The sequence below is a fragment of the Sus scrofa genome, chromosome 2 (genome assembly GCF_054392235.1).
Source record: "Sus scrofa isolate SSC_HxYL_T2T_F1_AM1 chromosome 2, Sscrofa_HxYL_maternal_Yorkshire_Landrace_v2.0, whole genome shotgun sequence".
Lineage (NCBI taxonomy): Eukaryota > Metazoa > Chordata > Mammalia > Artiodactyla > Suidae > Sus > Sus scrofa.
The window spans coordinates 127,425,453-127,452,903 of record NC_139384.1 but is presented as its reverse complement, the minus strand read 5'-3'; the positions used below and the strand labels follow the sequence as shown (position 1 = coordinate 127,452,903).

The following is a 27,451-nucleotide window of genomic DNA, read 5'->3' as shown; positions in this document are numbered from 1 at the left end:
CATATGACTTTTATTAGCAGATATGTGTGTGTATATATATTAATTCATGTATTCTATGAGTAAATTACTTAAAACAGAACGTATTTATAAGCCTAGGTAATAGTTTAACTGTTATATTTGAAGCTCCATTAAATGCCAGAGCCATGTGACCTTGCGCAAAAGACAGTTATTTGTTCTAGTTGGGTTATATCCCTGATAGTGATGTGAGCACAGCTGGTGGAGGATGGTGTTTCTGTGAGTCTCAGAAAATCCTTTGTCTTGTGCGGCTCTAATGCTCAAGGGACACACTTCACTTTCCTTTTACCGAAATAGTCAACTGCCAACCCTGCTGGAGGTTATGAAGTATAAAGTGCAGTTCCGTGCTTCTGTAAACCTGTGTAATTGATACATGCAAAGCTTTACAACAAGAAAGAAGAAAAGCTGTGGACTAAGAACACATGCACCATTTTTGTGTGTAATGATGTTAACTCCACATTAACAGAGGTCATCTCAGAGCAAGCATGAAGCTGGCTCATATGAAGCTGAGCGGCAGAATGAAGGTCAAGGAGTGGCAGAAATCAGTATGGCAACTTCGGGTAACGGTCAGGTAAATAAATTATTCCATTGATTATTTTTCCTAATTGACTCTTTAAATATTTAAAAGGGAATATAGAGTGAAATGATTCTCAGAATGATCTGTAAACCTTATCTATTTCCTTAGTCCTGAGTGGATATCTCCAGAACAATCGGTAGTAAAATACTATGTCATTTTTCTTTATTATATCTAACAATGATGCGTTCATATTTTCTAAGTATGTTTTATAGCTCTAAGTGGTGTGTCTCTTTTAGCACAAAATGATTAATGTGAATAGTTTTTTGAAAAATAAATGCTAAGCTGCATTTCGGTTATATGTGATTTGACCTAAATATTATTGCTTGAATTGAATAGGTTTTCTCTTTATCTGTGGCATTCTTTGCAAAGACATTTTTATGTCTTTAAAAATAATCATATGGACTTAGTTACAGTTCTTGTTTTCTGTTGTACTTGAAGATTAATAAATCTAGAAATTTAAATCCTATCATTAAAAAGATGATTCTAGTACTCATAAAAAGTAAAAACATAGCCTTGTTGTGTTTATTTACTATTATCATTTTTAGCAAATGTATGGAAGTCAGTTTTTTGAATGTAGAATGATTATCTTGTTTTGCTGCCATCAGTTTTCTGTTAGAGTTTTATTGGAATGCATCCTAATATGACAGTGTGTTTCCTTGAAGTGTTCTATATTCTCTACATTTTCTTCAATGAATATTTATATGTTGTAAATAAGTCATTCTTTTAAATACAATTTTGCTAAGTTGATTTTAAGGAAATTTTCTTATTGTTGATATGAAATACTCCTTTAGTGTCTATAGATTATTTATTTAAAAGAGCATGGTTCAAAAAAAATAAACTGTGTACTTTAAAAAGAAATAGAAAAACAGGGTTCTATTCATTAAAATTTAAAACTTAAAATGTCTAATTAAGTGTTTAAATTCATTTTACTGAGTTAAAACAAAAAGATATTTCATTTTAGTATTACTGATTGGCATTGTACTGGAGAAAACTATAGATGATAAATTAGGGCAAAAGAAATTACATTTAAATAGTATATTTGGGTTATTTCTTTGTCTCTTGTTTAGGGAATTATTTGGGAAGATTATCCCTACACATATGTAGAAAGAAGAAAAGTTCTGTCTTTTGACAGAGCAAAAAAAAATTTGTTTGCTTAGGATTAGACCCACTATTAATGCTTAGGTTCATATTCCAGTTGTTATGTACTTTAAAGCCTGATGCACCCAGTAAGCCGGATACTCTTTACATTAAAAAAAAAAAAAATTGCATCCATATCACACTTCTCATATCAGAATTAATTCTAAATAGATGAATGTCAATATGAAAACTATTTAAAATATTAAAAGATTAAAAGAAAATATGGGTAGAATTTTATAATTGTGAAGTGGGTAGGAAACTATAAAAGAAAAAGATGAATAGGTTTCATATAAAAATGTAAAACTTTGGTATGCCATAAAATCATAGCAGAGTTAACAAGACAAAAACCAAGATCACACTAATGATGCTACAGCTACTCTCAGTTCCTGATGTAAATGAATGATATATATCTTTGGGACTATAATTCGGTTATATCAAGATTCCTTTGGTGTTCTCCTTTGGTGCAGCAGGTTAAGGAGCCAGTGTTGTCACTGCAGTGGCTCAGGTCACTGTTGAGGTGCAGGTTCCACTCTGGCCCAGGAACTTCCACAGGCTATGGAGGTGGCCAAAAAAAAAAAAAAAAAAAAAAGATTCCTTTAACCTACCTTTATAGGATCTATACACATGACAATCTCTTGGGGTTTGTTCATTTGTTTTGTTTTATTATTTGCTCCAGAGACAAAAACCATTGACACTAATTAAAAACGAAAATAATCTCTTTGACTTTCTCAGGATCACAGTCTCTTTATCTCTCCTACTCTGTGGAAGTTCATTGTACCTCACCTGGTTTCCTACCCGTATCCACTCCCTTGGTTCTTAGAATTGGATAATCCTTTATTGTGACCTGTATAATCTGGCTCCTACCTAACTTGGCTTTATGTCACAATTTGCTCTCACTACTCCAGCCACACTAGCATTTGAGGCCTCTCCTTTACTGGACTTCCTCCTTCTGCAGCCCGTGCACAGGCTGTGCCTGTTCCATGTAGTGTTCTTCCCATCACATTTCACTCAGTTAACATTATTTTGTGTGTCTGAGCTTAAGCATGACTTTCTCAAGAGGCTTGTACTGTTCACATCACACCATTACAGTCTCTCCTAGCCTGTTCTCCTTTGAAGACCACTGCATTTGCAATTTTACATTTATTTGTGATCATTTGTTTTCCCCACTTGACTGAAAGAAAGCTCCAGAAGGAGAGAGATTCTTTCCAGTTTTGTCCATTTTCATATCTCCACAGTCCCTGATAAATAGTAGATAACAACAATAAATATATGTAGGTTGGAAGGAAAGACTAACATCCCTTCTAAAAAAAAGGTTTCTTGATCAGTGATTTATTCCCCCTGAAATTTGAAAGGGAAAGCTAGAAGTAAATGGCACAGGTGTGTCCTAGTGTGTTACTGTGTGTGTAACTCATTTATGAATTGATTCTCAGCTTTTCTGTTTAATGTTTAGAACCAGATTTCTAGTAATAGAACCAGTAAGTAGTGATGTAGTTCAATCAAGAGTGGGAAAGAGATGAAATGGTAAGGTAACCCTTTCTGCTGCTAATAATGTGTTTTTAAAGCTTTTATTATGAGAAGTTTCAAATATATACAGAGGCAAACAATAATGTACCAATGCACATGTACCCTATCCACTTTGCGCTCCCATTTCATTTTTTTTTTTTTTTTTTTTTTTTTTTTTTTTTTTTTTTGTCTTTTTGCTATTTCTTGGGCCGCTCCCGCGGCATATGGAGGTTCCCAGGCTAGGGGTCCAATCGGAGCTGTAGCCACCGGCCTATGCCAGAGCCACAGCAACGCGGGATCCGCGTCTGCAACCTATACCACAGCTCACGGCAACGCCGGATCGTTAACCCACTGAGCAAGGGCAGGGATCGAACCCGCAACCTCATGGTTCCTAGTCGGATTTGTTAACCACTGCGCCACGACGGGAACTCCCCCATTTCATTTTTGAAGAAGATCCCAGGCATCACATCACTTCTTGCAAAAATATTTCACTTTGTATTTCCAAAAGCTAAGAACAATTTTTAAAAATTGAAGTATAGTTGATTTACAATATTGTGTTAGTTTCAAGTATACAGAAAAGTGTTGCAATTATACATATGTATTTTTCCACTATAGGTTATTACAAGATATTTAATACAGTCCCTGTGTTGTACAATAAATCCTTGTTGTTTACCTATTTTATATATATATCATGGTATGTACCTGTTAATGCTGTATTCCCATAATTTATCTGTCCTGCCTCCATCTCCCCTTTGGTAACCATAAATTTGTTTTTTATGTCCAAGAACACTTTGTTTAAAAAATTGAAGTATAGCAGTTCTGATTTGCATTTCTCTAATAGTGAGCAGTGTTGAGCATCTTTTCATGTACCTCTTGGCCATCTGTATATTCTTCTTTGGAGAAATGTCTATTTAGGTCTTCTGCCCATCTTTTGATTGGGTTGTTTGTTTGTTTTGATGTTGAGTTGTATGAGCTGTTTGTACATTTTGGATATTAATCCTTTGTCAGCTGCATCAGTTGTAAATATTTTCTCGCATTCTGCAATTGTCCTAGGAAGGTACCATTTCTTGCAGGTTACCACTTCTCTGGTCCCTCTGAAAGATGTCAGTGCAGACCTAACCGTAACAAAAGGGCCCAGAAAAGATTCTCAGAGCTTGAGTTCTAGGCTAATTAAGGGTAGTGTGGATATGGGAATGTTCTCTTAGAATCTCCTTAGAGTAAATGCATCTGGATTTCTAGCTGGGTAGTTTGGAAGAGCAAAGCAGGGAGTATCCCAAAATCAAGGAGCTGTATAGGAAGATACTGAGACTAAAGCTTAAAGATGATTTGGTATCTGCACCAAAATAAATGTCAGGAACATGGTTTATTGTGGACATATGTTTCTTCTTGTTTCATAATTTAATCTCTTGTTTCTTTTTTGTTTCAAACAATGTGTTAGTTATCTGTTGCTGCTTAATGAATTTAGCAACCTAAAACAACAAACATTTATTGTTGTTACTGTAGGTCAGGAATCCTAGCGCAGCTTAGCTGAGTGCCTGTGGTTCCAGGTCTCTCACAGGCTGCAGTCAAGATGTTGGCTGGAGCCGCAGTCATTTCAAGACTTGACTAGGAGAAGATCTGCTTCTGAGCTCACTCTTATGGCTGTTGGCAGGCCTCATGTCCTCAGGCTGTTGGCCAGATATATCAATTCTTTGCCACTGGGGCCGCTCCAAAGAGCAGTTCACAACGTAATACCTGGCTTCCCTCAGAGAGACAAGAGAGGGTGCCCAAGACGGAAGCACAGTCCTTGTAACCTTACTTTGGAAGTGTCCTGTCTGTACTGAAAGGTGCGGGGATTACATAAGGGCATGAATACCAGAAGACAAAGATCCTTAGGGGTTGTCTTAGATCCTCACTACCAGAACCAGTAAAAATATTTAGAAATCCTCAAAGTATTTTTGTTTCAAAATAAGGAGGCATTCCTCTCTACTGTAGATGAAGAAAGGCCCCTTGCCTAAATTTCCTGAAAAAGCCCCCTGCCTATTTATTCTCTTTACCTTGTGACTTGGTCCCTTGAATCCGTCCTCTTTATTGCAACCAGAGTAAGCCGGTTATCTCCATATCAGTTGATCTTGCTCTCTCTCATATACACACACACATGTATTCTTTCTGACCTTTGCTTGTGATTCTGCCTAGTCTGGGCTGCCCTGTGGCTAGCCCTCCTCCTTTTTATTAGCTAAGCTGTTCCTCATAGTTCAAGTCCAAAATCAGATAGCACTTTACTCTGTCCTCCCCAAGACTGAGTCTATGCCATTCCTGTGTCAAAGCACTTGCCAGTACGTATTTACATATTGAGCAACCTGTCTAGACTCTGTGCAGTGAGGGTGAGAACGTCTTATAAACTTAACTCTCTAGTGACTAGCACTCTACAGAGAAAGTAGCAGGAGCTCAGTATCTGTTTGTTATCTGGTGGTATGTGAATTGAAATGAGTCTTTTTCTGCTGCCCTTTCTCCCTGCCCTCAGAGGTACTCACCTGCTGCTCCAAATTGAGAAATAGCCCTCAAGGACTAGTCAACATAAACCACCCAGACCCACAGCAGTAGAGATTAGAAAGGCTAGCCACGCTGGTACTCTGCTAGTAATCTTAATCTAACCCTAGTTTTCCCAGTATGGGTGTGAATAAATGGGTTTTCATGCTTTTATCTGGGGAGACATTTAAAAAAAAAAAAAAGACTCATAAGTTGTGCCTTCTTAAAATCAACTTTATTGAAGAAAGAATAATATACAAAAAATGTACCCATTTTAAATACACAGTTGAGTAAGTAGTATTTCATTGTGTATATATGCCACATCTTCTTAATCCATTCATCTGTCATTCGCCATTTAGGTTGCTTCCATGTCTTGGTTATTGTGAATAGTGCAGTGAACATAGGGGTGCATGTTTCAGTGAATTCTGCCCATTTTTTTATTGGATTATTTGGGGTTTTTTGATGTTGAGTTGTATGAGCTGTTTATACATGTTGGATATTAATTCCTTCTTGGTCACATCATTTGCAAATATTTTCTCCCATTCTGTAGATTGTCTTTTCGTTTTTTCTGTGGTTTCCTTTGCTGTGCAAAAGCTTTTTAGTTGGGTTCCATTTGTTTATTTTTGCTTTTATTTCTTTTGTCTTATGCAACAGATCCAAAAAAATACTGCTGCAGTTCATGTCAAAGAGTGCTCTGCCTGTGTTCTCTTCCAGCGTGCTCTCTAAATTTATCCCTTTACACAGACTCTTCCATGAGTCTCCTTCCAAAATCCAAGGTCTGCCTTTAAGTATTACTTACCTAATGCAGTCTTTAATAGTTCCTAAGCAGGTAGTTGTTTCTTCCTGATTTCTCTCAGTATTTTATGCATTTTTCTTACTGTAGTAGTTATTGTTTCTCATTGCAGTTTTTTATCTTTTCATGTCTTTCTCCAGTAGAAGTTTCGGCAGTGTTCTCTGTACTCTCTGCTCCTGGAGAGCTTGGACTGTAGCACATTCACAGTTACTTTTGTGGTAATTTAGAGCATTTCATACTCAGTGGCGCTTGCTACCAGTTGTTATTTAACTGAGTGTGGTTTCATGCCTTTTGATTTGTGAACTGAATATTACTCTTAGAATTTTTTCAGTGTTTGATTACTACCACATTGTACTTTAACTGTCTTTTGCAACAATCTTTTCCTTCAGTTTTTCTCTAAAATCTACTTAAGTTTTATAGATTAAAAATGCTCTTTTTGAGCAGTTGTAACATTCACACTTTTAATGATATATTTAGCTGTTTACCCTAAAGACAGTTCATTTGGAGTACCTTAACGGGAAGTTAGTCTATTTTTCTCCAATCTCAATTATACTATCTATAATTTGCTTAATTTCTAGGGTTCGAGTACACGAGTAGATCACGAAACAGCCAGTGTTTTGAGTTCTAGTAGCACACACTCTGCTCCTCGAAGGCTGACAAGTCATCTGGGAACCAAGGTAACGGATTACAAACCCTTGCCAATAGGACTCTGAATACTTTATTAAAACATTCTTCATTAATCTTTTAAATTCAATGAGGGAATTCTGTTTCCATCATCACAATCTCTTATAGAAATTAAATCTGCTTCTCTGCAAGCATCCTAAGCTGCAGCCCACTGGCCAGCTTGCTGCTTCCTGAGCGCTCCCTGTGGCTTTCTGCCTCAGTGCCTTGCCTGCACACACCTCCACTTCTTACCCCAGAATGACTGTCAGAGTCCTATCTACCCTTCAGAACACTTCTTATTTTTGCCACACCTGTGGCATATGGAGGTCCCAGGCTAGGGTCTCATCAGAGCTGTAGTCCCTGGCCTACACCACAGCCACAGCAATGCCAAATCCAAGCCATGTTTGCGACCTACACCATAGCTCACAGCAATGCTGGATCCTTAACCCACTGAGCAAGGTCAGGGATCAAACCTGCATCCTCATGGTTACTCGTCAGATTTGTTTCCCCTGAGCCATGACAGGAACTCCCAGAAATCATCTTGGGCTTTAATTGTATACAAAACATTTTCTAATTTCCAGAGTTTCCTCACCTCCCCATGCAGTCTGTCTGCCTCCTTTGAATCACTACAGTTGGAGCACAGGGACTGTTTTTTGTAATTATCCTTTGTATCCTACCACAGATCCTGCACAGAATCAGTGTTTAATAAATACTTGAGTAGAAAAATCAATTGAAGTTGAATGTTATCCACTACTGATAAGTGAGTTTTCCTAGGTCTCTTAGGTATTAGTAAATATTTTAGGACTTGAGAATAGTATGTTTGAAAAGAAATTTTTTATTATTGTTTTAAAGCTAGAGGCTTTAACATTACATGGACAAAGGTGAAATTCTAACATTACTAAACAATACATTTAACATTAAATCTAAATAATTCTGTTAGTTGTTTTCACAGCATACTCTACATGGTCTTTTTTAATAACATACCAGTTCAGGAGTTCGGAGTGTGACTGTGTGGGTTACGAACCCAACTAGTACCATGAGGATGCAGGTTCAATCCCTGGCCTCACTCAGTGGGTTAAGGATCCCACGTTGCCGTGATCTGTGGTGTAGGTTGCAGATGCAGCTCGGGTCCCATATTGCTGTGGCTGTGGTGTAGCCTGGCTGCTGCAGCTCCAGTTCAACCCCTAACTGCAAACTTCCATATGCCACAGATGCAACACTAAAAAAAAAAAAAAAAATATATATATATATATATATATACACACACACACACACTGATATAATTAATGTTTATTTGAGAAATGAATTTTTATAGTATCAATGATATTGTTAATATGAAACCTAATCCTTTCAGTAAGTCACAGTAGCTACTACTTGCGACCCCTAGTACGCAAGTAACTGTTCTGGGAGTTATATGTTTATTATGTCTAATCTTTTCAAACACTCTTTGAGGTATTCTTCTCCCTCCTTTTTAAATGAAAATGATGAAGCAAAAAAAAAGGTTCTGATGGCTATTGTGTAATTACATTGGAATTCGACCCCAGATCTGTCCAACGTCACCAAGTGGTTTTTATTATAAAGAAAATCTCTGATACTCAATAGTCCTGTTGCATGGAAACTGGTAGCTAGAATACCATTTCCTTTGGAAGTGATATATGCATGATAATGTTAAGACCTTACTACATTTTTAATCCAATTACTGTTCTATACATGTGTTATTTTATTTAATCTTAACAAAGAAAACCCTATTAACTAAATTTCTCCATTTTGTAACTGAGACATTGAGGCCTCAGAGAGCTCAAATAACTTGGTCATGTCACACAGCTCACTCATAAATGGTAGAGTCAGAGTTTGAAAGCCTATTTATCTACAGTTCTGTACTGCCCTCTTAAAACTTTCGTATAGAAAAATAGTCTGTGTTTGCACATTTAGAGTAGAGTTCCCCAGCCTCAGCATTATTGGCTGGATAATTTCTCATGACAAGTAGGGTATTCAACATCCCTGGTCTTTACCCACTAGATGCCAAAGCTTTTCCTCCCACTTTTGTCCCACTTTTGACATTGCCAAAAGTGTCAGGGTGGCTAAAATCACCCCTGAGTAAGAACCACGCATTTACAGATATGATACACACTTTATATAAAATCCTCGACTCTTACGCAATAGCTTTAGCTTTAAAATGAGGCTGATGACAGTATACAATAACTGGGTGCTGTTTCCTTTTTCTAATCTGCTTCTAAGTAAATTCTTAGAATTTATTGTCAGAGAGTAATTGATGTTTACCAGCTGCTTTTTGTAAAAATTGAATAAGAATCCTAGCTTTGTGTCCCTATATGATCAGGGCACTCTTCTTTTTATGTAAAAATAGTTATATATATATAAGGGAGAAATCGTAATTAACAATATTCTAAGCTATTGAGGGTTAGTGATTGCTGAGAACTAGTACTTAGTAAATAACAATTGTTGAAAATGTATTCTGTTTATTGATTTTGGTTGTAGATTTAAAAAATTAAAATCTTAACTTATGTAAAGAATTTAGGCAACTCATATATCTGTGTGTGTGTATGAGAGAGAGAGAAATCGGTTGAATGTCTTCCATTATAACCAGCAGATCCAAACAGCGCTTTAAGTATGCAAGAATCTTTTTCCTTTCAACACTGTATACTACCACTACTAATATTTACTCATAAACAAATGGTGATGATTATATGGATTTTGAAATAACACATTACTTCATCCTGGAAAGAGGTTTTTGTTTGCTTTTAATGAGTTACCATAAATATCCCATTCATCACTTCATTGGTGTCGGCTTTTGGATATTAAAGTCATAATTTTGTTTCTAAACTCATTTGGCCCACAGGTGGAAATGGTGTATTCATTGTTGTCAATGCTTGGTACTCATGATAAGGATGATATGTCGCGAACTTTGCTAGCTATGTCTAGCTCCCAAGACAGCTGTATATCCATGCGACAGTCTGGATGTCTTCCTCTCCTCATCCAGCTTTTACATGGCAATGACAAAGACTCTGTGTTGTTGGGAAATTCCCGGGGCAGTAAAGAGGCTCGGGCCAGGGCCAGTGCAGCACTCCACAACATCATTCACTCACAGCCTGATGACAAGAGAGGCAGGCGTGAAATCCGAGTCCTTCATCTTTTGGAACAGATACGAGCTTACTGTGAAACCTGTTGGGAGTGGCAGGAAGCCCATGAACAAGGCATGGACCAGGACAAAAATCCAAGTATGTTCCCTATAGTGCATGTTACAAAGCAAATGTAAAAGTTTTTGAAATGAGAACTTTTTTAGTTAAGATACAGTCTTTATGAATAGGAGTGGGAAATTTATATTAGCCATCTACCCTGATAACATCGTTTAAAGTTTAATTTCTATATTTCCCTCAAAAAAAAAATAGCAAAGAAAAATATTATGTGCCTTACAGTGCAACCAAAAAAAAGAACAGAAAATCAAGAAGACTTAAAGAGAGCATAGTAGATCTAGAAAGAACTTGAGCAATTATGTTTTCCATCTCTTTCATTGTATGTATTAAGCTCAAGAGAGTAAGTTTATGTGGACTTGCCATCGTGGCTCAGTGGTTAACAAACATGACTAGTATCCATGAGGATGCGGGTTTGATCCCTGACCTCGATCAGCAGGTGAAAGATCCGGCATTACCGTGAGCTGTGGTGTAGGTCGCAGACACAGCTCGGATCCAAAATGGCTGTGGTGTGGCTGTGGCTGTGGTGTAGGCCAGCAGCTGCAACTCCAGTTCGACCCTTAGCCTGGGAATTTCCATATGCCACAGGTGCAGCCCTAAAAAGACCAAAAAAAGAGTGAGTTTATGTAAGTATCTTCAGCTGTTAGTGACCAGGCCATAATCATTCTACTCAGTGAATACAGAGCTATGTTATATCAACCTTGCAAAGTAGGAAGGAATGTATTATCTCCATTTTACAGATGAAGAAACTGAGTCCCAGAGAGGCTAAAGACTAGCCTGTGGCCTCACAGCTAGTAGGTAATGGAGCCAGGATCAGAGGCCAGATCTCCTGCCTCTTAGCCCTGTGCTCTTCCTACTGTACCACCCTGCTTCAGGCAATGGGGTCCCATTTGCTGGGGATGATCTGCCACCCAGCTCTTTGCTCAGAGAGAAACCCTTGGCCACCAGCCCAGCCCCTCTCCCTCAGGAGCAGGGAACATGGGAGTTGGGACCTTTGGGAACATAACTTACTTCATTCCTGTAGCAAGAACCAAGAGCAGTAAGTATATAAGGTAAGACCTTCCCTTCACCTGCTAAGAACAGCCTCATGCAAACACACACATGACAAAGGACTGTTGTATCAATGTCTTGATTTGGGTAACAGGAGAAGGAGTGATGACAGTATGAGCTGTAAAGAGTTAGCACATCTTTTTAGGTTAGGTATAAGAATGAATTTACTTAAAATTTTAAAGTTTTCAAGAATAATAAAACAGCAAATATAGTCCTTTATATCTACTCATCCTAGGGATGAAGAAAACTAATAAGATACTTTCCTAGGACAGTAGTGTCTTTCTGGACAGTTTTTCTTTGCTTGTCTACAATCATGTAATGATTCACATTTTACGCTCTTAATACTTGTTCTCCCAAAAGTTAAATAGAATAAATATTATTACTTCTGAACAATAGACTTGCTTTTTAAAATTATATTTCAAACAGCAGTTTTAAAACTTTGTAATAGGGAGTTCCCATTGTGGCACAGCGGAGACGAATCCAACTAGGAACCATGAGGTTGCAGGTTTGATCCCTGGCCTTGCCCTGTGGGTTACGGATCCAGTGTTGCTGTGAGCTGTGATGTAGGTCACAGACATGGTTCAGATCCCGCATTTCTGTGGCTGTGTCATAGGCTGGCAGCTGTAATGCCAATTAGACCCCTAGCCTGGGAACCTCCATATGCGTGGGGCCCTAAAAAGCAAATTAAAAAAACAAAAACAAAAACAAAAAAAATCCTTTGTATTAAATGTGGAGGTACACTTTCCTCAATACCTCTTTTTTAAGTTTTTGTTTACTGTCTAGTATCTCTATGGTAAGCTAGCTTTCTCTACTATATTTATACTAGGTTTCTCTATTGCTTTTGTATACAGCCATCTACCTTTAAATTTAAATAGAAATTATAAATAAAAAGTTTCATACCAAAATGTTTTTATTCTTTCATAGAGCCAACATAATTTTAAGTTGCTATTTGAATTATAGCAGAAACCTACACAGACTTGATCAAAGGTTGATGAGAGGTAAACATTTTTATGGAACCAAGAAAAGCCCTTTACTGATATTTTCCCTTCCATATTTGTAATATTTATTCATTTGTTCAGCAAATATTTGTTAATTCACTAAATAACTGTGCATTGGGGATATATCAGTGAGCTTTGAGAATTTTTATTTTATTGAAATGTAATTGATTTACAGTGTTGTGTTAATTTCTTCTGTACAACAAAATGATTCAGTTATGCAAATATATATTCTCGTCCATATTTTTTGAGCCCCAAGTATTTTTTAAGTATAATAAACATCATCGCCTTTGAGGCAACAAAGCATTATGGTTTGTGTCAATTTTATTTTTCAGTGCCAGCTCCTGTTGAACATCAGATCTGTCCTGCTGTGTGTGTTTTAATGAAACTTTCATTCGATGAAGAGCACAGACATGCAATGAATGAACTTGGTAAGACAGAAATGTTTCTTAACGCCATAGAAGATTACTGAAGATTTTGCATTATTATAAATGTAGCATTGGAATATAAGGCCACTAAATTCTATTACCATTTGCTTCCTCCTTGTAGCAAATAATCATATTCTGGTTTCCAGAGGAGACAATGCCCTAAGTGATAGAGACTGCTACCTTGTTATAACCTAACTTAGCTTTTAAAAATCTTAGCCAAAGATTGGGAAAAATACTAAATGGGCCGTTCTTGCTCTTATTGTCAAGGTAGGCCCTGGGTGACAGTCGATGGGGGAGGATAATTTGAATTGATTCGAGATGTGGAGCTACTCTTGAACTCAGTCACTTCTGATGGACACCAGAAGGAAATATTATTAAGCTTCTCATTTATCTTCGTGGTTCAGTACTTTATTGGATTTTCATGATAAGCAGGATGGTATCTCTGAAACTGGTTAATAAAGAAAAGCATATGCTCTAATTTATTTTAGAAACATTCCATTAATTTTGGAAGGATTACTCTTAGGTATGTGTTCTCACATACTCTGAGCTTTATATAAGCTGTATTTGCACACCCCCTTTTTCACATAATGGTTTTTTGGTTTTTTTTTTTTTGATTTCTAGGTTCATTTTGCACATGTGGTATTTTATAAGTTGCATCACGCTGAGCCATCTCATGTGACCTGGATTTCTCTAGTCATGCCACAAGCAAGAACCATACACTGAGTGCCATCTTAGTGTAGCTGAGCCCTTGCTTTTTGTGCTGTTTATGCTCCATTACATTCCAGCCCCCACTTTATATTCCTACCACCCTCATCGTTATCATTGATCATTTATCTTAAGAGTGACAAAGTCATGAGACTCTTAAACAGAGAACCTGAATAGCCAAAAATGAGTGTTGTCTCCTTCAGAGTCATCACTTTGGGAGGCTGTGTACTTTGTGATTTCAGGCCTGCCCTCCAGCCCTGCTTCCTTCCCACAGGCCCCAGCAATCGGCCCACTTGCTTCTCTTTGCTTCCCCCATCCCCCAGCCTCCCGTGAAGCTGAATGTGATCTTGGGAGTTCTGCCCCACCTCAGTACAAACTCAGCGTTGGTGTATTTTTAAGTTTCGGTGTTTTTTTCTTAACACTAGTAATAATGGGGAAAATAATGACTAAACAGGAAAACTACTCCAATTTTAAGCTCCTACAAACCTTTTTTTTAATAAATGTCCCTGTGTTCCAATGAACTATAGCTAGGACTGACACATTAATCATCTGAATTTCAAAGTAAAATCTAGACTCAGTATTTGTTCCTCTTCCTTCTTCAGGTAGGAAGGCTACCCGGGGCATTTCATCACAGGAGCTAGGGCAGGGGCTTTCAGGTGAGGAGCAGGATGGGGCCTCTGGGGGTGTGACTGCTGGGGATATAGCCACAGGGGATTACCTTCTCACTCCTAGCCTCTGAACTTGCAGTGAAGCAAAGGAAGGACTGCAGTGTGTGGATGGTGGGGAGATAGAGTAAGGCAGAACAAGAGATCTGACAGTGAGAGATAAGAAGGGAAGAAGTCCCAGGCAGGTGAAGGGAAATTCCTAAGCCCAGTTAGCCAGGACTGTCATTGTGAATAGAAGAAAATTGTGCAACTATTAGGATCATTTATGTTTGCACCTGTTAATATTACAGGTACTGCAAGTATAGTTTTAGACTATAATATCAGTGATGTATACATTTATTCCCAGCTCTGTCCCAGAAACTGTGCTAGGCATTAGATATAAAACTGGTTAAGATGTGGTCCTGACTTTCAAGGAACTCATAGTTTATGTTAGTGTTTCCCAAATTAGATCATAATGATCACCAGCAGCCCTCGTAAAACCATGTACCTTCTCTGGACCGTGGTGAGCAAGCTTAGTAAAATAGACTCTCCAGAAGAAGGAACCTAGGAATCAAATCTATTAAGTGGCCCAGATGATTCTGATGATCAGGAAATTTTGTGAAACACCAATATATAGAATATTGATGCTAATAAGGCCCTAATATTTTTTTTAGAAGGAGGCCTTTCATGCTAATGATGACCATCTAAGCCAATTAAAAGAAAAATAATATGCTTTTTAAAATTTAAGTGTCATCTTGTAATTATCTTTTTTTTTGATAAGTTTTAATTAAGGGTTCTGTTAAATGTTACCTGAAGCCATTGATCCTCCACTGTCCATAAGGCTGTGAGATACCATATGGTATTTGGTTCATCTGGACCACTATTTTCTAACATAGACAGCAAGAAAAATGTGGAAGGATATGCTTCACCTTGGAATTACCTTGAAACATCCTAATTTTTCTCAGGGAAACCTATTTTTTATTCTGTTGATCATAAAGTCACATTTTTTTATGAGTCCATTTATAGTTTTACATATGAATTCTTTGCCTTAAAATTCACTGATAGTTTTATTTTTTTCTGACTGAATCATAAAGGGCTCTCTCTTTTTTCTGATATCCTAAATTTATTGAATGTTCTTTTTTCATTAGCCATGTTCATCGTGGTTTATTGGCATTGACCACATCCTTCTTTAATCTTTGTTTTCAAAACCAAGTCCTAAGATTTTTGGTGTTTCCACACAAAAGTGCTCAAGGGCCTCCTTGGAATTTTCTTTAATCATTTCACCTTTCTTAAGGAAAGATCACAGATATTGCTTTGCCAAGCAAGAGTTTTTGTAGGCACGAAGCATGGTATGTTTTGTTAGGGCTTTGATCATCTGCTTTATCATCCTCAGCATTTTGGTGATCTTGTCAGTAGTACACAGAGCCACTGTCTTAAAGTCAACAGTGACTTCTAGGGAAATTTCCTAGGTCAAAACTCTCATTTCTTTAACTGGTTCCTTCTTCTTTACCCAAGTATTGAATAGTGGAATTTTTCGAAGCTCTGTACTAGGCTTTCTTGTCTCCCTACTCCCTGGCTTCATTTACAGTTTTTTCAAGTTTCCATTTTAGTCCAAGTTCTGTCTCCTGAGATTTAGACATATTATCAAACCACTCATCTGACATCTTCACTAGACAGTTTTTCAGACATTTCTAACTCAGCTGAAACTGAGTTTGTTGTCTCCTCCATCCCCAAATCTTTGTCTCTTCCAGGGTTTCTTTTCTCAGAAAATCGCGTTCCAGTCAGCACACTTGGTAAAACCAGAATCTTAGAAGACGTCTGTGCTTCTATTCTTATCCTATATCTCTAGTAACTGCTTTAATTCTGGTTTGTAAATATATCTCAGATCGCTGCTCTTCTTTTTATTCCCAGCCCAAGCAAGCCTCTGTCATCAGTATGCCATACTCGGTCTTATTTATCTGCCCTCTTCAACCATTATCCATCCTGCCACCTACAACCATGGCAACCTGTTTAGAACATACATCTAATAATTTCTTCTCTGGCACTAAAAAGTCCTTAGTAAGGCACATAAAGTCACATGATCTGACCTCTTCCATTCTTGTAGCGTCCATCCTGTGACCTTCTCTTTGTTGCTGTATATATATATTTCAGGCCCAGCAGCCCTTGCACATGATGCTTGACTTGCTTAAAATGCCTCCTGATTGTTTCTGTCTCACTCTTCTTAGATACATATTCATCCTTTAAATCTCACGTTGAACATTGTTTCAGCCATTTTCTTGATCCTCTCAGTCTAAGTTCATCTCTTATCTTGCCCTGCGCTTCTACACAATCTGTTACACTTAAATTAGTTGTTCAGTGGCTCTTTTCTCTTAATTTATAAGCTCCATAAAGAATTGACTTTTGTTCATTAGCTATTTATTTTTCCATCATTATTGGTGGATAGAGGAAAATCTTCCTAGATAGGGTTTGGGTTTCACTTAACCAAATTAACTTTTACTTATGTACATTCAAACTGATCTGTCATTGGTGCTAGTCATAAAGATTTACACAAATATTCCAGCATTTAACTCTCCTGGCCTGCCATTCTTGACCCAAGATAGAAGTTGGTCTGTTTTGCAAACTTGCTGACTCTTTTACATACTAACCCTTCTAGATCATTTATAAAAATATTGAATATGTAGGTCCTTTTTCAGATTAATGACTTGAATGTTTAGGCTTAAAATATCCAAGAATTGCCTGTTTATACTCATCCTCTCTTATTCTGTCTAAGCCACTTCTCTGTGACTAAACAATATCCTCAGTCCCATGAGGATTAATATTGATGATAAATAACATTTCAAATAGCCTCCATATGCATTTTTATTTTCCCTTTTATTCACTCTCACCATTTTGCTTCACCTTTTGTGTTTTATTTTGGTTTGGTTTTTTACTACTCCTTCCTTTATGTCTTTCCCTTTGCTTCCCCTTCATTTTCCGCCTTTGCCTTCCTAGTGTTGACCACTGTGGGCATTGTTGAGTATGCCCAGTGATGAGAATCAAGGGGAAAGAAAATACTAAGCCCTAGTGTTTGTATTTGACTTTATGAGTATCAAAGAAAAGTAAGAAATTAAAAAAAAACAGTAAAAATGGTTTTTAGAGCTAGTAACAAGTTGAACAGATAATTGTTTTTCATTAAAAATAAGCTTTGCTTCATGCACAGTTTCATTAAGTTTTAGTATTCCTAAGGATACCTAAAATTATGTGGGAAATAAAAATACATTAAAATAATAAGGCCACGGTGTGTGACAATGAAGAATGTGAAGTCCTGATGAGTAATAATAAATGACCTTTTACTGCCTATCTTCAGGAAGACCTAGTGTTAGAAATTAGCCTTCTTTACTGTTGACAAGATACAGTGTATGTGCAGTAAATAGAGCGTAATACTCATTTCACTCAGTAAAGCATGGGGTGGGAGGGTAAAGAAGCTGGCAGAAAATGGAATAGTTGTCACTTGTTCTTTATAAGTATATTACACAAAAGTCCTTTATAACATTTTTTGTGGCTTGCATTCTAAAGACAAAATTAAACCATATATTCTCATTCTTTGAGATTTGTTCCTGATAACTTATCTATAAACTTGGTGCCAATTTGTTTTATTTTAGATTATTATCTTTTTCCTCTTGCCCTTTTTAAATTAGGGGGACTACAGGCCATTGCAGAATTATTGCAAGTGGACTGTGAAATGTATGGGCTTACTAATGACCACTACAGTATTACTTTAAGACGATATGCAGGAATGGCTTTGACAAATTTGACTTTCGGAGATGTAGCCAACAAGGTATGTTTTATAAGATCCATTTCTTATGATGTCTCTAGGTATGATTTTACTTTTATACAAAATAGTTATCACTGACTTTCTTTTTGTCACTCTCCTCATTAAACCCTGACTTAATAAAAGCCTGTACTCTGTACCCTGTCCGTACCTATCTGGTTGTCTTATGCCTAAACAAAAGTCTAAGATGCACTGTGGTGGATTTATGTAATCACATTTAAAATATTGTTCCTAGGAATGATAGCACAGATCTGAAAATCTTGATAACGAATACAAGTGTTATACACATATTGGTTCCGTCCAAATAGCAGATGTGAAGTTCCCGTCGTGGCGCAGTGGTTAACGAATCCGACTAGGAACCATGAGGTTGCGGGTTCGGTCCCTGCCCTTGCACAGTGGGTTAATGATCCGGCGTTGCCGTGAGCTGTGGTGTAGGTTGCAGACGCGGCTCGGATCCCGCGTTGCTGTGGCTCTGGTGTAGGCCGGTGGCTACAGCTCCGATTCAACCCCTAGCCTGGGAACCTCCATATGCCGAAGGAGCGGCCCAAGAAATAGCAACAACAACAACAACAAAAGACAAAAAGACAAAAACAAAAAACAAAAAAACAAATAGCAGATGTACTTTAAAACCCTTTGCGTATTGTTCTTATCATGCATTCACTTTATTTTTCCAGTATGCCAAGAGAGGAACAGATAGCAAAGGATTAGGATTAGGATGGTGTTTATCCTTCATTCATGCAATCTGGTCCTAGTTCTTTTATGGGTAAAACATTAGTTATTGTTAAAATGAGATAATTAAAACTCGATTTGAAGTTTATTGGTAAGAAATAAAGCACTGCTTAGGGTTGCCCTGTTACTGACCTTCTGTTCCATATTTGATTTTGCAGGCTACACTATGCTCGATGAAAGGCTGCATGAGAGCACTTGTGGCCCAACTAAAATCTGAAAGTGAGGACTTACAGCAGGTACTATTTAAAATTCCAGATGTTTTTCTCGAAATAAAAAAAGTGGAGTTCCCTGGTGGCAGTTAAGGATTCAGCATTGTCACTGCTGTGGCTCAGATTCAGTCTCTGACCTGGGGATTTACACATGCCACTGGTGCAAAAAAAAAAAAAAAAAAAAAAAAAAAAAAAAAAAATCTTTTTCTTAGATATTAGTAGGTTAGTAGCCTGATTTAGATTAATTTAAGCTGTGGTTCAGAATTTAATGTTTAAATTGTGGTTACATTAACACCAGAATAGAGGAAAATAATTATATTGTAGGAATTATTTTTGGCACCATATTAGCATTTAGGAAAAATTTCTTTATTAATAGATTTGTACTCATACCTTTCACATTAAGAACAGTAAAGCAACTAGTATAAATAATTTTATAATCAGATTATTCTAAAATTGATTCATTTGCAGGTCATTGCAAGTGTTTTGAGGAATTTGTCTTGGAGAGCAGATGTAAATAGTAAAAAGACATTGCGTGAAGTTGGCAGTGTGAAAGCATTGATGGAATGTGCTTTGGAAGTGAAAAAGGTACCTCTGAAACAAAATTTAGTGTTGCAGTATAACTTTCATCTTTAGATACTTTTTTGCTGCTCTTTTCCACCCCTGAGACTCACTAATTTCCAACCTGCTTATCTCACCAATCCCTAGTCTTAGGCTGCTCCAAACTCCTAACATATTAAGATGAAAAAGATTGTACAAAGTGGTTTAGTGTAAGTCAGTGTTTTTGGTTTGGGTTTTGGTTTTTGGTAGGGTTTTTTAGGGTTTTTTGTTTCTTTGTTTTGGGGGGGGTTTTGCTTTTCAGGGCTGCACTCGTAGCATATGGAGGTTCTCAGGCTAGGGGTCGAATCGGAGCTACAGCTGCTGGCCTACACCACAACCACAGCAATGCAGGATCCGAGCCGCATCTGCAACCTACACCATAGATGACCACAATGCCGGATCCTTGACCCACTGTGCAAGGCCACTGGTCAAACCTGCGTCCTCATGGATGCTAGTCAGATTCGTTAACTGCTAAGCCGCAGTGACAACTCCAGTCAGTGTCTTTTGGACTCAGCGCTGTTGACATCTCAGACCAGATACTTCTTTGTGTTGAGGCACTGTTCTGGACCTTGTAGGGTGTTTAGCAGCATCCCTGGCCTTTCTCGCCAGATCCCAATACATGCTCCCCTCAGTCATAACAATCAGAAATGTCTCCAGATATTACCACATGTCCCCTGCAAGGGGAGAGGGTCAGAATCACCCCCAGGTAGCAGTCAGTGGTCTAGTGTTACCTGTTGCTGTGCAAACTCAGGTGCCCAAAGTCCTCAAATTTTGGTAGTCACCTTTCGAGGAGGTAATCAGACCTAATGGTGATGAATCCCTCAAATAATAATTTGTTCACAGAAGGAAATGATCTCCAGGTGCGATATCTACTTTAAAAACTTAGCTAATTTTTTTTTTAAAGTGAGATTTGAGAAGGACTAAGCAAATCTTTTTTAGCTAATCTGGGCTTCCTTTCATACAACCAGTCCTCCTTGACCCACAGCCTACATTTTTCTCTTCAGCGTTTCCTTTTCAAAATTACCACAACATTGAAAATCAACTATATACTTAAATAAAACTTTTTCTTTAATTAAAAAAAATTTAGGGGGTTCCCATCGTGGCTCAGTGGTTAACGAATCCAACTAGGAACCATGAGGTTGCGGATTCAATCCCTGGCCTCACTCAGTGGGTTAAGGATCTGGTGTTGCCATGAGCTATGGTGTAGGTCGCAGATGCAACTCGGATCCCACGTCACTGTGGCTGTGGCGTAGGCCTGCGGCTAAGCTCCGATTGGACCCCTAGCCAGGGCACCTCCATATGCCACGGTGGGGCCCTAGAAAAAGCAAAAAAAAAGAAAAAAGTTTAATTTTTGAAATTTCTTGGAAGGGTGGGTCTTTGTTTATATATATATATAATTTTTAAAGTTATTTTATAGCTGGAAACCCAGGAAAATCAAATGCAACATTATTAGAAAAAAGAAAAGTATTCAATTAAATAACTAGTTATAAAGATAATATTCAAAGGTGATCAAAAAGTACCTATTTCAGTTATAATACAGATATGTGCTGGGGATAGAATGTACAGCATGTTATTAACACTCTTGTGTAATTATACATCAAAGTCGTTAAGAGAGAAAATCCGAAGAGTTTTTTTCATCACAAGGAAAAAATTTTTTTTGTTTCATTAATTTTGCGCATATATGAGATGATGGATATTCACTAAACGTATTAATCATGATGTATGTAAGTCAGATCCTTATGTCGTACACCATGAATATGCACAGTGTTATATGTCAACTACATCTCAAAACTGGAAAAAAATAATATTCACATATATTTAGGGTCTGCATAAAGATCCTTTAAAACACCACCACATCAGCAGAACAGTTGTACTGACGCTGCAAGAAAGAAGATAAATGAATGGCCAATAAGCACTTGAAAAGATACTTAACAATATCTTTAGTCATCAGGGAAATACAAATTTCAAGTATGAGGTGCCATTTCACATAATGGGTAAAATTTAAAAGATTGACCAAGTCTCGTCAGCTATGTTAAGCAGCTGGAATTCCCAGGCACTGCTGGCAGGAGTGTTAAGTGGTATACAGGCATACCTTGCTTTATTGTGCTTTGCAAATATGACATTTTTTATAAATTGAAGGTTTGTGGCAACCCTGCATTGTGCAAGTCCATCAGTGCCATTTTTCGAACAGTTAGTTTTTAATTAAGATATGTACATTGTTTTTTATACATAATGCTATTATTGCACACTTAATAGATGACAGTATAGTATAAATATAACTTTTATGTGCATTGGGAAACCAAAAAAAATTGATGTGACTCCCTTTAACCTGCAGTATCTCCAAGGGCCCATTTTGGAGGACATTTGGCAGTGTTTTAAAATTAAACATTTACCTACCATACACCCTGGCTGTTCCACTCCTAAGTATTTACCCAGGAGGGCAAAAAACTCAAATTCACACAAAGACTTACACAGTTATTCACAGAAATATTATTCGTAATAGTCAAAAACGAGAAATAATTATAATACCCATCAACAGGTAAATGGGTAAGCAAATTTTGGAATATCCACAATAGAATACTATTTGGCTATAAAAAAAGAATGAACTATTGATACATGTAATAATCTGTAATGACAGAAAACAGATCGGTAATTGCCTAGGGTACCAGGAAATGTTGAGGGACAATGTAAATGTTTGTATACCCATGATGGTTTCATGGGTATACACATATGTCAAAAGTGATCATATTGCACATTTGACATATGTGCTATTTATTTTTCCCTAATTATATATATATATATATTATATATATAGGGGTACCAGGAAGGGGGTACCAGGAAATGTTGAGGGACAATGTAAATGTTTGTTATCTTGAGTGATGATTTCATGGGTATACACATGTCAAAAGTGATCATATTGCACATTTGAAATATGTGCTATTTATTTTTCTCTAATTATATATATATTTACTTACAAAAAATTATACAAAAAAATTAATGCCATGCTTGCTTTCAGACTCCTTTCTAATCAACCCTGTATATTTTCAAAATGATTTCATGTATTTGTATGTATTATCTGGGTACTGAGGCTAAATAGTTCATTACTTTATTATCTCTCAAGAGCCTCAAAGATTTACATACAAACTACCACAAACCAAGAAAGGTGGATTAAAAGACATATCCTACTGAGATACATAAAAGGAAACTCTGATAAATGGAAAAACATGCTCTGTTCTTATACAGAAAGAGTACTGGTTTAAAGATCATTTCTCCCTAAATTCGCCTATAAATTTTTAACACAACCCCAACCTTGAAAAAACTAGCCCAGCAGAAATTTATAATATCCAATTCTGTTTTGGTCCTGCTTCTGGTTAACAGTATCAAAATTTATTTTCTCCATAAGTGACCGGACATAGTTCTCGGTGCTACACAGCAGGATCTCATTGCTAATCCATTCCAAAGGCAATCATCTGCATCATCTATTAATCCCAAGCACGCCATCCATCCCAGCTATAATGGAAAAAAATAAAAACCATTGTACATATTAAAAAAAAAGAATTTATTTTCTCCCTCTTTTTCTCCATTCAATGCAGCAGTCATTATGAACATTCTCTTTCTCTTTTTAATTTGTCATCTCTTCCTTCTCAACTTTATTTACTACTAATGACCAAGAGAATCAGAACTGCCTTCCACATTCCCCATGTATTGAATCATTTTAACACCATTCAGTGGCTCTTAATGTACACAGCAGACCCTTTCCTCCCCCTGCACCCTGTGCTCTCACTGTTGCTGTTCACTCAGAGCTGTTAGTCCCTTACTCTTGTCTTCCATGTCTTTTCTACTGGATGTAGACCAGGAGGCTTTTTCATGTTTCCCACCATCTATAGGAATCCCAGTATTTTGAAAATGAAGACAAAAATCCTCTATTGCCTCTTCTAACTTCTGCAGTGTTTCTTTGTCCTATAAAATCAAAACCCTGAACAAGTAGTCACTTGCTCCATTCCTTAACTGGCCCGTACTTCCTTCAGTCCCTTCTAATCTTACTTCTAACAAAACCTAGATTTACAGATTAACTTGGATATTTCTTTTCTACTGACACCTACATTTGATACTTTTTCATCTCATACCTCATCTAATCTCCTTTGTTTCTACCACCTGTACTTCCAACTCTAATCATTTCTTCTTGTTCCCTCTAACTAAAGAGCTTCTTTGAAACAAAACTCTTGGCCCTCTGTGTGTGATATTGAAGAGAGCAGCGTCTGTGTTCCTGCCTTACAACTCCTATGTCCAGGTCCACTGTACGTTGACCTCACTCCTCTGAACTTTTCTCAGGGTTCTCTGAATGTCCCACTTTACCTCAAACATAATGTAATTAAAATTGAACTCTTATCCTTCTCATATCTGGTGAAAGCACTTCTTCTCCTGCTAAATAGTATCTAAACCTGCTCCTACATGGTGTCACTCCTTTAATTTCCTGATGAAGAGAATTCAGTCGCTAGCTGCTCATTCAGTTAGGCCCCAAATGATTGCCATGACATTCAGGACCTTCTTGTGCCTCTTTAAGCAAGGACTCTGATCTCCTCTGCATTTTCTTTCTGTCCCCTTGCTTATTCCTACTTGCACACCCTTCCTCATTCTTCTTCCTCTGCTTTCTCTCTGAATGAACAGGTCTTTACTTCTACAGAGCTGTCCTCTATGAAATAGTTTATTTGACTCAATTCAGGAGGCATTAATCATTCCTTTAGAGTACTTTGTTTCATGTATGGTTTTGCATCCTTTTTTTTCTCCCCAAAGTAAATATTTTGCACCTTCAAGGCAAGTATTAGTTGCTATGTTTGTATCCTCTGGGTGCCTCTAATTGTAATAGGCACAGAGTAGATTTCTGATGAATGTTTGTTTGTTCTTTGATTGATTTGTAGTAAGAAGAAAGTCTGACAGCATCATGGCAAGTTTTGACCAAATATCCTTAATTGCATCCTCAGAGTAGTTTCTATGGCAATTATCATATATTACTATGACATTATTATAGAGACTTCTGGTTTCTGTAATTTTTTGTTTCTTTGGAAGTTTTAAGAAAATTAGAGTTTTTTCAGTATGTTTTCTTTTTAATAAGTCATATTATTGCCTTTGAATCAACCACACATAAATAAATATTGTGTGTTTTTATACAGAATTTTATACATACTCCTGCAACTTGCTCTTTTCATTTAATACTCCATCTTACATATCTTTCCACATTAGCACATAGAGAGTTTTTGCTAGTTTTCTGTTATCCTGATAATGTTATATTTTCAGAATGCACATTAATTCTGTTTCATATTCTAGTATAAGCTCTTATAAGGTAATATGTTTACCATCTAAACACTTAGAATAAAGTTCATAAAGGTCATTAGTTTACTATTGTGTTCTGCTTGTTTCATGGGGATATCACTGATTTAAGTTCCATTTGGTATTTTATGAAATTTTATCTAAATGAGGAGGATGGGCAGTAGTCAGAGATTTTTTTTAAAATATCTTACTCAGGGAGTTCCCGTCGTGGCGCAGTGGTTAACGAATCGGACTAGGAACCATGACGTTGCGGGTTTGGTCCCTGCCCTTGCTCAGTGGGTTAACGATCCGGCGTTGCCGTGAGCTGTTGTGGTGTAGGTTGCAGACGCGGCTCGGATCCCGCGTTGCTGTGGCTCTGGCATAGGCCAGTGGCTATAGCTCCGATTCGACCCATAGCCTGGGAACCTCCATATGCCGCGGGAGCGGCCCAAGGAAATAGCAAAAAGACAAAAAAAAAAAAAAAAAAAATCTTACTCAAGGAGTTCCCGTTGTGGTGCAGCGGAGACGAATATGACTAGCATCCCTGAAGATGTGGCTTCGATCCCTGACCTCGTTCAGTGGGTCGGGGATCCAGCGTTGCTGTGAGCTGTGGTATAAGTCGCAGACGTGGCCCAGATCTGACATTCCTGTGGCTGTGGCATAGGCCGGCAGCTGTAGCTCCAATTCAGTGCCTAGCCTGGGAACTTCCATATGCCGTGAGTGTGGCCCCCAAAAGCCAAAAAAACATACTCAGTAGAAGTAAACATAAAAATTGTAAGAGAGAAATTTCAACTCTAATTAGATGACACATATCTATTTCTTAATAGGAATCAACCCTCAAAAGCGTGTTGAGTGCCTTATGGAATTTGTCAGCACATTGCACTGAGAATAAGGCTGATATATGTGCCGTAGATGGTGCGCTTGCGTTTTTGGTTGGCACTCTCACTTACCGGAGCCAGACAAATACTTTAGCCATTATTGAAAGTGGAGGTGGGATATTACGGAATGTGTCCAGCTTGATAGCTACAAATGAGGAGCACAGGTAAATACAGGGTTTTATATTACTTTCAAATGAATATGTAAAATCCATACCTTGGAAAGACTCAACTGTAAGTGATATTTATGTAATTATACAAGTTCTAAGCCAAATTACATGTATTACAGTGAAAATGCAGCTAGTCTTAATTTATTCATTAACATTTATTCTAATAAAGTACATAGTATCAGAAGGATGCCTAGAAATAAACAGATATTGGGGGGTTACCCATATGTAGAGGAAAAAATGAAAGTTATAAATATTACAGAGAACAAAGTCCTTTCCTATATATTAGTATGGCTTATAGGAATATGAGGTTTATTTTAAAAAAAAAGAAAGAAAGAAAAGAAACCTGTGGGTAATGTGAGCCATTTTTCTAATGGTGCCATGATATGAGTAATCATATATTTAGTCAACAGCCATTCATCCAATCTGTTAAAGCTGTGAAACCTGAGAACACCTCAGATACAGGGCACACATTCTCAGGACTTGGGCTCTATCTCAACAAAATTATGGGTATCTTTCACAGCTTGTTATCCTGTATTGTTCCTCTCTCATTTCCAGAAAGATCATGAGGGGGCTTCCCACCATGTTGCAGTGGGTTAAGAATCCAACTGCAGCAGCTCAGGTCACTGTGGAGGTGCAGGTTCAATCCCTGGCCCAGCGCAGTAGGTGAAAAGATCCATTGTTGCTGCAGCTGCGGCATAGGTCGCAGCTGCAGCTCACATTTAATCCCTGACCCAGGAACTTCCATACACCACGGGTGTGGTCCTAAAAAGACACCCCCCCCCCCAAAAAAAGATTGAGTTACTTTTAATAAAAAGGCTGGTAAAGATCTTTTTCAGCGCATAAACTGCAAGCCTTATAGCCTTTCCTGTTTTTCAAGGGGGACTTCTTAAACTCAGTAAGCACTCTCTCAGGCGTCTGCTGGACTGCTGAGAGAGAGCTGCCATGTTAAAGCTTATTGCCCCCTTACCAATCAGTTTTAAAGCCCACCAGAACTGACTATGCCATCATGACACTTCATTCTACCAGGCCTTAAACAGGCTATAGCTCTTTGAGAGCCTGACATTCATTGTGCTTGTTTTTATGGTTACCTTTAAATATTTTTTAAAAATATTTATTCTAATAAAGTACATAGTTCTTTCACTTTATTTTTAGAAGTAACAACTACACACACAATTTGCCAGAGGACACTTATAAGGTGGAATGGCATTATTACAAAATCAAGCCAGAGACAGAGATTATCTAAAAAGTCATTTTGCTGACCTAGGAGCTTACATTGTGCTCCCCCACTGTGTAAAGATCTAATGATTGATTCTTCTGTCTACCTCTTCTGAGATGTCTCAGCTGTCAATGTCATGATGCCCATCCATAGATTACATTACCACAGAGTCCCTGTTCAGCATAAGATTTCATAATACATTTATAGTCCTTAAACTGAGAAACTCTGTCACTATGTAAATAAGGAAAATATATCTGTTCAAGAAAAAATTTTAAAAACTATTGGGTCAGAATAGGAAATGCAGAATAGA

At 37.5% G+C, this 27,451-nt stretch overlaps 1 protein-coding gene across 49 annotated transcripts in view; it reads left to right on the top strand.

The window, feature by feature from the left end:
* Nucleotides 1–27,451, top strand: part of APC (APC regulator of WNT signaling pathway) — a 324,590-nt gene that overhangs the window by 288,588 nt on the left and 8,551 nt on the right. For 21 of the 49 annotated variants that reach the window (XM_085009317.1, XM_085009312.1, XM_085009310.1 and 18 more), the window contains 8 exon segments: nucleotides 482–586; nucleotides 7,112–7,210; nucleotides 10,054–10,432; nucleotides 12,786–12,881; nucleotides 17,905–18,044; nucleotides 18,926–19,003; nucleotides 19,445–19,561; nucleotides 25,708–25,922. In XM_085009317.1, coding sequence (XP_084865443.1) covers nucleotides 482–586; nucleotides 7,112–7,210; nucleotides 10,054–10,432; nucleotides 12,786–12,881; nucleotides 17,905–18,044; nucleotides 18,926–19,003; nucleotides 19,445–19,561; nucleotides 25,708–25,922 — 1,229 coding nt within the window. 49 annotated transcript variants of the gene reach the window in all.